This window comes from Mesocricetus auratus, unplaced genomic scaffold (genome assembly GCF_017639785.1).
Source record: "Mesocricetus auratus isolate SY011 unplaced genomic scaffold, BCM_Maur_2.0 Super-Scaffold_100006, whole genome shotgun sequence".
Classification (NCBI taxonomy): Eukaryota; Metazoa; Chordata; class Mammalia; order Rodentia; family Cricetidae; genus Mesocricetus; species Mesocricetus auratus.
This window is the reverse complement of record NW_024429190.1, coordinates 14,937,983-14,950,735: the sequence shown is the minus strand read 5'-3', so window position 1 is coordinate 14,950,735 and position 12,753 is coordinate 14,937,983. Positions and strand designations below refer to the sequence as shown.

Sequence of the window (12,753 nt, the reverse complement as noted above, 5' to 3'; positions counted from 1 at the left end):
AAGTCAAGGCAGGAATCCGGAGGCAGTAACTGAAGCAGAGACCTTGCAAGAAAGCTGCTTACTGGCTTGCTCAGTCTGCTTTCTTATAGCACCCAGGACCACCAGTCCAGTGATGGCACTGCACATAGTAAACTGAACCTTCCTATATCAACAACCAAGAAAAGGAACCAAAAACCTGACCACAGATCAGTGTAGTAGACATTTTATCAAGGTTCCTTCTTCAAAAATGATTCTACTTTGTATCAAGTTGATATAATACTAGCCAGCACACCCGGCAGTGGTGTACACCTTTAATCCTGGCACTTGGGAAGCAGAGGCAGGTGGATCTCTGTGAGTTAAAGGCCAGCCTCGTCAACAGAGCAAGCTCCACGACAGCTAGGGCTGTTACACAGAGAAACCTTGTCTTGAAAAACCAAATATATACGTATGTATGTGTGTATATGTGTACATATACATACATATACACATATGTATACATACATGTGTGTGTGTAAAAAGTTAAATATGGCTGAAAATTGATAACAAGGCATAAATAAAATGATGAACCAAACAAAATAAACTATTTAATGTACCTAATAATAAGGTTCATTAAAAAGGGAAATTACCAGCCGGGTGGTGGTGGCGCACACCTTTAATCCCAGCACTCAGGAGGCAGAGGCAGGAGGATCTCTGTGAGTTTGAGGCCAGCCTTGTCTACAAGAGCTAGTTCCAGGACAGCCCCCAAAGCTACTGAGAAACCCTGTCTCTAAAAACAAAAAACAAACCAAAAAAAAGGGGGGGGGAATTACCTTTATAAATACAGTGGTACATTCTCTAAAGTAGCACTGAGCCCACCTGCATCTTTAAGATTTCACTGGAAAACAGCCAGACTCAGCAGTTCACTCATTATATCATTGTTCTGTGAGGGCCACAAGGCAGGGAAATAGCCGCAAGAGCCTAAGGCCCACAAAGTTAAAACCAGTTACTCTCTGGTTCATTGCAGAAAGTTTGCTGACCTTTGACCTCAAACATTAGAAATTATGATAAACAAGTCTGATATAAACAAATTTTAAATTACAGATTCCAGCAGTATTCACACACACACACACACACACACACACACACACACACACACACACACTCTCTCTCTCTCTCTCTCTCTCTCTCTCTCTCGGAGGAAATATTAGGAGAGTCTAATGTATTATGCAAGCATAGAAACTGTAACTGTAGTCAGATTCAACACAAGACTCAGAAATAATCACCTTTTTGCTTTCTTGAGAGAACAGGGCTGCATGAGGAGCCTCCTCCAGCTGTAAATCACAGAAGGAGATTATTTACTAAAACATTGTTTAAACACCACATGTCACACTTTAAATGGGAAATGACACTCAAGTTCAAATACAGTTTTCTAAAGATACAACTAAAATGTCAAAAGAGCTCATTTAAATTGCATTTTAAAAACCAAATTAAAACTATAAGACCTTATATTATTTGGCCAACCAGCAATCAGATATAAGTTTTCATTGGAGACAGTTACTAGAGGTGTGTATTCCTGTTCATTGGTCGTACAATATGCTTTCCACAAAAATAAGGATTCTTCAGTGCAAAGAACAGCAGAAAAAAATATTTTCTGCTCAGAGTTCAGGCAAACATTTAAAGCTCACCAGGCCACAATCAGATTTTCCAGGCAGAAGGTCTCTAGTTTGTAGCTACAGTTAAGTCTGGCTCCTCAATATGCATACTGTGGCAGTCATGGCAAGGCAGAATCAGCAGAATTTATCAAAACCTGCTAAATGCCAAGTCACTTCTGGAGGCTGGCACTCACAGATTCCTCTGTCCCACCATCCAAGGATAGCTCATTTCAGACAGGGTAGGCTGCTACTGCCTACTCTAGGGCCCAAACTCTTTAAACATCAAGAACAGAGCAAACTAGGGAGGTGTCTACGAGGATTGGGAATGGAAGGGGCTCTCTAAAATCAGGATCCAAGGAGAAAAAGAATGCTAACCCCCCCCAAAAGACACAAAAATCTGTCCCTAAAGATTCATCTCTGACAACCAAACGTGAGGAAATACTCTGCTTAATATTTCTCCATCACTGCACCTAATGCAGGTGACAAGCCAGGAAGGCAGGAGATAAGGCTTTAAAGGTGTGGCGTCGTTCTATCATCTAGCTTTCTAACCCTTAGATTTATGTGCAAAAGAAGAAAGATGCCTACATTGTGAGGTTGGTGCAGGAATTTTGGCATGGATGGCTAAAGCATAAAGAAACGAGCATTGCTGCACAGCTGGTTAGAAGACCTCACTGAGAACGCACCTAAAAGTTCCACAATGCTCCCACTGCGGCCTCGGCCCCTGGCCTCCTCTTGAACCACAGTGAGCTGCCCAAGACCACCTGGTGTGGTCAGTGCTTGCAGCAGCTCAGGGGGAGGAGTACGGAAGAGCTGCTGCAAGAGCTCCAGTGCCCCTGTCACCACATTGTGGTCTTGGTGCTGCGTGTGATGCAAAGTCAGTTCATAAACCTAGGAGTAGAAACAGGTCTTCAGTCATGTTTCAAATGCATTCAGATTTCACTTTGTTTTCATTGGCTTTTGTTGGCAAAGCTGTGCCTTAATTTTTCCATCTAAAGACCTCTTTATCACATCTAGGGTCATTATTGTCCACTATATTTTCTGAATTCCCATGATTTTTCATTTCTATTAACTCCTTGGAAATACATAGAGTACTTCCTCTACGACAGCAGTATGTTAACTCAGAACTCCATTTTCCAAAACTGATGAGTAGGAAAAAGAATAAAACCAATGAGGAAGCAGGTGGGGACATCCAACTGCCAGAAACATGGTTCTGAATGCCAGGGAGAAAATAGCCAGAAACTTTAAGGATGTCAGTCTTGGTATTTTAATATTATACCACACTATAGAAGAAGTAAGTTTGTCAGTTTTCTCTTTAAAGTAACAAGGGGAAAAGAACCCACAGGCCTAAATTGTAATTTCAAATAACATATAAGTTAGCAGTATAAATATATCCTGAGCAATTTCAATCATACTTACAAAATCACAATTCAAATCAAAGTTTGCCAACCCAATCATTAGTTGATATAAAAACAAACAAATAAAAAAAAAAACACCCATACATTTCTTTTTTGAAAGTCAGTGTAGAAGAATGAAAAACAAAGAGTAAAGCTTCCCAGGAAGTTGCCTTTAAACTTTAGCTCTTCAGATGCAACCTGCACACACAAATCATGACTGGCAAACTGGGAGCCACAGCCACATCTAGTTTTATTCTTGCTCTTCACGCCCCATTTTGGATTTTTTTTTTTTTGAGACCTGGTCTCATCATGCAGCTATGAATAGCTTGGATTTCCTCTAAGGGCAGGCATGCAATGAACTTGTACTTGTCTGGTCCCACTCTACTACTTTTTGAGACAAGGCAACAGTGACAGAGTACTTCTATTTCACTCATGACCAGGCTGACAAACAGAGGCCACAGACTACGGTCAGTCTTGTAGTCTGCCACATGTACACATTATTTGGTCTTTGGGTGGCCCTCATGTAAGGGCAGGGTTACAGTCACCCTTACCTGGACAAGCTGCTCTGTAGAAGGAGAGACTTCCATTTCTTTCCGTGTCACCCCAAAGCTGCCTTTTAGACTTGTGTCCTTGACCTGCTGCTGGAGCAAGGGCACGAGACACCTCAATGTTAGTAGCACACCAAGGATCAGGAGAGTGGAATGTTCTTCCTCTACGGGAACCAGCAGACCTGCAAAGGCAGCCAAAGGAGCTTAACAGCCAGTCTGTTGGAGAATATTTTACATTTATTTATGCTGCAGAATATTACTTTAATTGTGTAAAGGTGTGTTACTTTTGCTTATACTACATTTGTTTGATGATGTAAAGATATATTGCATCTGTTTCACCTTCCTGCCTAAGGCACCTGATTGATCTAATAAAGAGCAGGCCAGGCTTTGGTGGCCCACACCTTTAATCCCAGCACTCAGGAAGGCAGAGGCAGGCGGATATATGTGAGTTTGAGGCCAGCCTGGTCTACAGAGCGAGTTCCAGGACAGCCTCCAAAAAAATACAGAGAAACCCTGTCTCGAAAAAACAAAAAACAAAACAAAACTGAATAGCCAATACCTAGGCAGAGAAGGGACAGACGGGGTTGCCACGCAGAGAGAATAAACAGCAGGAGAAATCTAGACTCAAGATCAGGAAGAATGAGGGAAGAGGAGGAGGAGGAGGAAAGGAAGAGGAGGAAGAGAGAATGAGGGACATGACCAGAGCAAGAAGCCAGGCAGACACCAGCCAGCAGGTATGAGAAGCGGTGAAAGTAAGATATAGATAAGAAAGGTAATAAGCCCCAAGGCAAAAGATAGATAAATAAACAGGTTAAAATTTAAAAGAGCTAAATTTAAAAGGCTAGACCCAGTTTAATTCCAAGCATCTACATGGCAGCTCACAACTATCTGTAACTCAAATTCCAAGGGACCTGACACTCAGGGAAATATACCAATGCATATAAAAATAAATAAACATAAGCAAATAAAAAAAGAGCTAGCCAGAAAAGAGCTAATAAGAAGTCTCTGTGTCATGATTTGGAAGCTGATTGGTGGCCCAAAAGAAAAAGCCTGATACAGTCCACTGTTCAGAGAACCACAGTCCCTACTAGTAAGAAGGGAGACCTAGGGTTATTGTAAGTCTGGAAGTTAAAGGGAAAGGTGGCATAAGCAAATCTGTGTGTACCCAGATCAAGGAGCAGCTTGGCGGCATAAAACGTGCTCTTAGCTTGACAAGACCCTCACAGAAAATAGAACTGTATTTCAGAGTCAGATAGTTGTATCAAATGTCTACATGGTCAATCCAGGAGGATTTGATAGTGTACATTTTGATTTTGACAGCAGCCAAAAATGAAAGGAAAAATGTTGGTTTCCCTAGAGTACCCACAGAGGGCTAAAACACAGCCTCAGGCCTCTTGAACAGAAGGCCAGGCCAGTGAGGTATGTAAGATTATATACCAGCTGGGTGTCCTAGGGCACGGCTACAGATGAAAAGTCACCAAGACCACCTATGGGCTTGCAGCATCCCCTACAAAATTCACATTTAGCAGTCAGCAGCTGTGAATGGCCTAGTTAAGATGCCAAGGGTTAGTGTGCTTTAAAAGATTGAGCGCATGCTGAGGCTAGGTCACTTGACCCTTTCTCTCTTACCTAGGAGCACATTTAGGAGCCAATTGTAGAAGTATTGTGTCCTCCGGGAGTGCTGGCAGATGCTCACTGCTGAGCCAGCTGCTGTCCTTCGGACAGTGGGAGAACTTGACTTCAGATTTGCTATGAAAGCTTTCAACAGAACCTGTAAAGGCAAAACCCAATGTGGAGCTTATGACACATTTCACAGAACTCCAAATCGTGTAGACATAAACTGTAACAAACTGACACATTTTTCATAGGTGAAAGGAAATATCCCAAATTTCAGGTAGTCAGTGTTTATCAACACAATCTATTTACTTCCTTATGAATTGCATTGGGAATGCTATGAGATGCTCAAATGGTAAAAGCCCTTGTAGTTCTATCCCCAGAACCAACATGGCAGGAGAGAACCAACTTGCATGTATCCACAGGAATAAGTGCACGCGCACATGTGCACGCATGCGGGCACACACACACAGATCAACCAACGTTTAGAAATCTACACCAGGAACTTGCTAATTGTGAGTGGCAGTTTCAGTATTTATAGGTTTACTCACAGTATTCAAGGACAGAGGTGTAATAATACTACATAAAGTTAAAAAGAAACCAAAAAAAAAAAAAGTGACAATATTAAGGAAAAAGTACCAGACACTACAGCAATAATCTGGCCTAAGAATCACTGCAGAAGTGCAACTGCTATACTAAAGTATCCACCCAAGACTGGCACCTCTGTGAATGGAAGGCTGTAACTCAGACATGATAGTGTATCATGCACAACCTTCTAAGAAATCAGAGATAAGATGTTCTTGGTAACCTCTAAAATAAGCCTATACCGTTCTTCTTGATCCTTCCTCTTTCCTTTCTTCTTTCTTTTATTAAACCTTGCTTCTCTTGTCTTTCTTTCACTTGCCTAGCTCCCTCCTTTATCTTTTTCTTACCACTTCCACACTTAGCCTAATAACTGTTAACTTCAAAGCACATTCCATAATAGCCCTGCCATTTTCAGTTTCATGCCCACTAGTGATATATTAGTGGCTGCAATTGATTTTAAGTGTGCTATGTATCTTGTATGGTTTAATGCACTCAAGAAACAGAGGCAATATCCAAGGCAATGGCTGTGCTAATAGCAACAAAAACACACGTAAGAATTGTGAAAAGGGGGACTCAGCTTTACTCCTTTTCCTGTGGAACCTCTTAGCCCTCCCTTCTAACCCATCCCCATTCCTTTGTGTCAGCCTATGCACCTAGAAACACTTTCTACCTGAGACCCCCAGTGGCCACATAGGGAGGGCTGAGACTCAAGTAGGTAACTTTCTCTCTCCTTCCTGTCTTCTATTACCATCGCTACTGGCTTAACCCCAACCCTGTGGCACCCTGCATACTCCAACTCCAATCTATGGAGACACCACCTCTTGGTACAGACCTAAGGTCCCCCCTTCCCCCAGCCCTTTCATCCCCACATCTCCGGACACATTCTTTGTGCTACTACAGCCTACTTGAAGGAGTCCCTCCTCCCACCACACATCCAGCTCCCCAAGATCCTGCTTCTTGGTGTGGACTGGATTCTCCAGTTCTAGATGACAAAACAAGGATTTCATTCTCCTGAGGAAAAAGGGATCTGCATACCAAAGGCATTTTTAGGAATGCCAAATGCCAACTGCCTCCTGCTCACCCTTTGGAGGACAACACTAGTGTACAGGTTCCACCACAATGGGAGCAAACCCAGACAGAGAGAAAGACAGCAGCCAGGAAGAGGAGAGCAGCAAAGGATGACAGAACTAACAAACCCAGGAATCACTGGCCACATTGAGCAGCAGGGGTGGAGAACTTCAAGGTGGTAACTGCCAGAAGAAATAGACCCACACTCCATGGGTTTCAAGATTCTTGGCAATGTTTTTATCTTTTTGAAAAATGGTTTATTTTTAAATTATTTATTTTATGTGTATGGGTGTTTTGTCTCTGTACCATGTATGTGCTTAGTGTTCTCAGAAGCTAGGAGAAGGTGTTGGACACCCTAGAACTAAAGTTATAGATAATTGTGAGCCACCACGTGGGTGCTACAAACAGATTCTGGATCCTCTCAAAGAGCAGCCAGTGTTCTTAACCCCTGAGCCGCCTCTCCAGCTTCTATCTTTAAAATTTTTTAAGATAGATTATTTATTTGTGTGTAAGTGTATGTGCATGTGTGTATGGCTGCATGAGCCTATGTGTGTGCATGGAGACCAGGAGAAGGTGCTAGGTGTCCCTCTCTATCACTCTGTCTATTCTATTTTGAGGCTGAGTCTCTTTTTGAATCTGGGGCTTGCTTTTTCTTGACTACACTGAGTGCTAGCAAGCCAAAAGTGACTCTCCTGCGTTTGCCCCTTCAGAGTTGACAAGTGTTATTTAACCACATGTTTTTTTGTTTGTTTGTTTTGTTTTGTTTTCTCTGAGCTACTGTGGTTTCCTGTTAATGCCAATGTGATGTTTAAAAAGATGATTTCATGGAGTTTGGATGAAGAAGGTAGAGGATGTGTCTAAGGAGAATAGCATGCATACTAATGCTGTTACTGTCATTCTTCCCTCCTTGGAGTGGTGGAAGCTCCTGAAGGCTGCAGGAATGAGCACTGTGGAATATTCTCACACATCTCTCTGATAACTGCTATCAGAGTCCGGAGACAGATGGATGCCCACAATGGTTGGTTCTGGATCCTTCCATGCTATAGATGCTATCTGAGTAAGGTGACACTTCCCTTTCTTTTTTAAGAGTAGATACTATCTCCTTCATGAACCTTTGACATGTAAGAGATCTGGTCATTGCTGGAACCTAAAAACAGAGTACCATATTTTCCTACTTGTCCTGGTCCTATGTCAGAGGAAAGCTCAATAATGCTTATTTTGCTGGATTTGGATTTTAAGTTTTACGTTTGTTTTTCAACTATAGAAGAGATGAACTTAGCTCTAATCCTTCCATGCAACAAAACCTTGCTTTCTGGGCACTAGAAACAAAAGAAAAGCCCTGGTGACTTTACATCATCCATACCCACAAGGCTGACCAGCTCTTCTTCATTCATTCCTATGTAGTCCTTTCCTCAGCTAGCCTAAGTGGTCAATCCAGTATACCAAACCCCATTCACTCTGGGAAAATGCCTTTGAATTTGCATCTATAAACTATCTCCTTGACTCTACTCCATGACAGGAAAGGAGAAGTGAAAGGAAACTCTTGAGATGCTTCTACATGAAGCCAATATGACACCAGAAGCAACTCCAATGACCCACCAGACACCCTCAGCCCCTTAAGACTCATTCTTAGAGGCAGCAACCATACCTTAATTTCATTGTCATTAGCAAAATTTCCAAAAGAAGCCATAATTTTGGGAACAGCTGCAGCCAAGGTCTCCTGAACTGACTCCTCAGGTCTCTTGCTTGTTCGGGTCAGGCATGGAAGTAGATTCACCAGGTAAGGCCTGAAGGTGCAAGAGAAACATTCATCATTCTTAAAAAACATATGCTCGTGGTCCCCCATGATGGAAAACCCAGTTTTATAGGTAGGCTGGCCCTTAATAGTGACTACAATGTTCAACTACAAGCACAGGAAGCATAAATGCTGATAACGTTCAACTGTCCTTCATCTCTCCCATAATTTACGAAGGATATTCAAGAAGTTAGGTTTAGAGGCAAGCAAGATGGCTTAGTGGGGTAAAGGCACCTGCTGACAAGTCTAAAGACCCAAGTTTGATCCCTGGCATCCACATAGAAGAAGAGAATCGACTCCTGTAGGTTGTCCACTAACCTCACCCATATGAGATGGAACACACAGAGAGACCCACAGACAAATTGAATGTAATTTAAAAGGTTGGGCTTAAATATTATTTGCAACAAATAATTGTTAAAATATATTTTAAGTAGAAAACAACAGATTAAAGAAAATACTACTTTATAAAGAGAAACTGGAGGGAACCAAGGAGAGAGCTTATACAGCAAGCACAGGAAATGAGTTTGATCCCAAGTATCCACAAAAAAAGCCTGACACAGTGAGCCCACTTGTACTCCCTGCACTAGGGAGGCAGAAACAAGTGAATCCCTGAGCCTAATGGTTGGCCAGGCTAGCCTCATTAGCAGATCCCAAAACAGTCAAAAACTATCTCAAAAAAACAAGTTGGACAGCTCCTGAGGATCAGCACCCCGGAATGACACCTATGGCGTCTCTATATTACAGGAACTGGCACACATCCTTAAACAATAACATTTTTAAAACAAAATACAGACATCATTTACTGAAAAAGTAGTATTTAAAAACTACTATGGGCTGGGTGGTGGTGGTACACACCTTTAATTCCAGCACTCGGGAGGCAGGAGGATCTCTGTGATTTCGAGGCCAGCCTGGTCTACAGAGTGAGTTCCAGGACAGCCAGAGCTGTGCACAGTGAAACTCTGTTTCAAAAAACAAAAACAAAACAAACAAACAAAAACCCTATTGTGGGATAACTGTTGCCTCCACACTTTATATGACCATCAATATCATGAAGCAGAGCAGCTGTGATGACTTACAAGGAGAACGTAGAGCAACAGGCATGACAGCAAAATAAAGAGAACTATAGAGTAGTTACCTAGGCCTTTGGCAATGGAGCTGTTACCATTCCCTTTTGGAGAAGAGAAGAAAGGTCATAAGGCCCTCAAGACCTAATCACCTTTGTGCCACAGGTATATATAACCTTAGAGGTACTAAGGTATGTAAAGGGCAAACTGATTGGAGGTGAGACATCAATGGCATAGCTGCCTATGAGTTGTCTATGCTCTTGTACACAGCCAAATAAACCCATTAATTTGGCAAGCTGGACTTGATGGAACTTTTCTTTGGTAAGTCAGCTCCTTTTGATTAGAAATCAATACAAGTTTCTTTTATGCTCCCCAGGAAAGCTGCACAATCTCTGGGGGTTGGGGGGAGTGTTCAAATTAAATGAGGCCTTCAAACAACAACCCAGTCCTTAGAGAGAAAATCATGCATCTAGTAGGAGGACTGAGAAAAAAGAGACATGGCTGACATTGGGGTGCCTGCTACAAGGCCCTCTTATGTAGCAGCCAGGCTTACAAATAGTACAGCCATCTTTATGAGGCAGACATCTGTGACATCTTGAAATATACTGGGCAAAAATGCCTAGAAAACCTGCATAAGGAGGTGACAATTTTTTCTGAAATGTGAAGCCATTATGAGGAAAATAAAACGGATTTGTTTGGAGAGCTAAAATCAGACCCTGAGTCAATATAACATGTCTGAGGTAATGAGCTAACAGAGGGTTAGCAGAGGCTAGATTGTCCCTTGCCTTGAGCGAGACACCTAGACTATCTGACAGCACTAGAGAATAATTAAGAGGGTTTAAGGAAGAGAATGACAGGACAGTCACTTTTGAACAGCTCTTTGCTATGTTATAAATCTGGGATGTATAGCTCAAAAATATTACAATTTTCAAAGTAAGGTCACTTGAGCTGGAAATGTGGTTTGGTGGTAAAGTGCATGCTTAAGTATGCCTGAGACCTATTCTCAGTACCAAAGCCAACACAAAAATACATACATAAGCACAGTAAAAAGAAAGGTTCTATAAAAATAAATTTGTATGTGGTCACATAAAATTCTTACTGAAACTCAACCTCAACTGAACTCATCACTGTTCCTTATAAATGTGAAGATTTAGAGCATTCTACCAGTTTCTCGTGGATAGAGCCTAGGGTCTTTGGGACATGGGCAGTACATTTTGCCAGCTGAGGAGAAAAGGAAGGAACTGATAAAACTACAGCCCTGTTTTGTTACTCAAGCCAATAAGCCAAATGGGTGGGCTGAATAAGAGACTCAGTGGTAGAACGATTGCCTAGCATGCCTGAGGTCCTGGATTCAATACCTAGCACCATGGAGGTTAAGGGACAGCAACAGGTTAAAAATTTTATGCACTATTCAACATTCATTTCTCCAACCCATGTGCTAGACTCTGGTAGTTTAAATGTAATTGGCCCCCATAAGCTCATAGGGAGTGGCATTATTATTGAAGAAGATGTGGCCTTGTTGGAGGAAGTGTGTCACTGTGGGGGTGGGCTTTGAGGTCTCAGATATGCTCAAGCCATGCCCAGTATCTCAGTTCACTTCTTGTTGCCTTCCAATCAATATGTATAATTCTCAGCTCCTTCTCCAGTACCAATTCTGCCTACACACCACCATGTCCCACCAAGATGTAAATGGACTAAGTCTCTGAACTATAAACCACACCAATTAAATGTTTTCTTTATAAAATTTGCTGTGGTTATGGTGTCTCTTCTCAGCAACAGAAACCCTAACTAAGACATATACAAATGCTTATTTTTCAATAACTGTTATACTTGCTGCTGCTGAGATCAGATTCAATTTTCAATCATTTGGCAAGTATCTTTAACCAATACATTGTGTGAACACCATATTCAGGTTGAGAATCCAGCATAGACTAGGATGGTGAGATCATGTTACTCCATAAGTCTCTTGGGGAATGTTGGGCCAAGAAAGAAGCACATTAATGGAGTATATGCAAATATTCCTGCTAGAGATGGGTGTTAGGAAAGAAATATAAGAAATGAACAGTAACCAAAAGAGCAAAAACAGGAAACTTAGAGGACAAGAATGATCTCTCAAGGGTGAACATCTGCACTGGGACTTACAAGACCAGCAGGACTAGCCATCTACCAAACAAATCTGAAAAATAATATAGAGATACAACTTACCTACATTTTTGAGGTCGAACCAGGTGAGCCAGCTCAGCAAACCTCCAAAGCGCTGCACGCAAACTTCGAGGAGCACCATTCTGGGTGGGGTTTACAAGTGATGTGTTACATCTAAAAGTCACAAGCACTTTCTAAGATAGGTTTATTGTATTGGAGCTGCTTACATCCTCTTTTGGAGAGTTATTAAACATACTTTTTCACTGTTAATTTTCAGAGAAAGGTCCAATTAAATGTGTAAAATAGCTGGTATCTCCACAGATTTCTGAAGTTCAGCAGGCTTCACTTAGAAAAACATGGTTTATTTAAAATAGAAAGTTTCCAGGGGCTGGAGAACATCTCAGGGGTTAAGAGCACGTACACTCTTGCAGAGGACCTCAATGGACACTGCACATACATGATGCAGAGGTACACATGCAGGCAAAACTCATACCCAAAAAATAAAGTAACAAATGTTTACAAAAGTTGCTTCAAATTTCCATTTCATCTAACAAAAATGAGTACATTTTTAAAGAAAACTGAAGTCCACTTCATCAATGGCATTTCCTTCTAACAGTTTTACTTAATAACTTAGAAGATAAAAATCTCATACTGTACTTAACAGTGAAAACAGTATGATCTTTCCAATAATGCAGAGCAAAGGCCCACCTTTTTAATTTCCTTATAGAGTTCTAGCTGTAGCCTTGGAAGATTAGAATCCATCAAAGCCTATAAATAGATTAAAAGAGATTTGTTATAGAAGATACATTCTACCCACAGTTTTAAATAAAGCTAAAGCTAAATGGCAACCAAAATTTTAATTTTTAAAGAAAAGTAACATAACAGCAACTAAATAACAAAGCTATCTGTTAAGAAAAAAGTAAATGTATATAG

At 41.3% G+C, this 12,753-nt stretch overlaps 1 protein-coding gene across 2 annotated transcripts in view; it reads right to left on the bottom strand.

Annotated features, from left to right (window-relative positions):
• Htt (huntingtin) overlaps positions 1-12,753 on the bottom strand; it is a 141,818-nt gene that overhangs the window by 98,272 nt on the left and 30,793 nt on the right. For both annotated transcript variants that reach the window (XM_040746950.1, XM_040746951.1), the window contains exons 4-10: positions 12,529-12,588; positions 11,884-11,963; positions 8,468-8,606; positions 5,182-5,323; positions 3,556-3,734; positions 2,294-2,498; positions 1,242-1,289 (exon numbers count right to left, since the gene is read on the bottom strand). In XM_040746950.1, the coding sequence (XP_040602884.1) occupies positions 1,242-1,289; positions 2,294-2,498; positions 3,556-3,734; positions 5,182-5,323; positions 8,468-8,606; positions 11,884-11,963; positions 12,529-12,588 (853 nt within the window). The remainder of the gene's footprint in view (positions 1-1,241; positions 1,290-2,293; positions 2,499-3,555; positions 3,735-5,181; positions 5,324-8,467; positions 8,607-11,883; positions 11,964-12,528; positions 12,589-12,753) is intronic.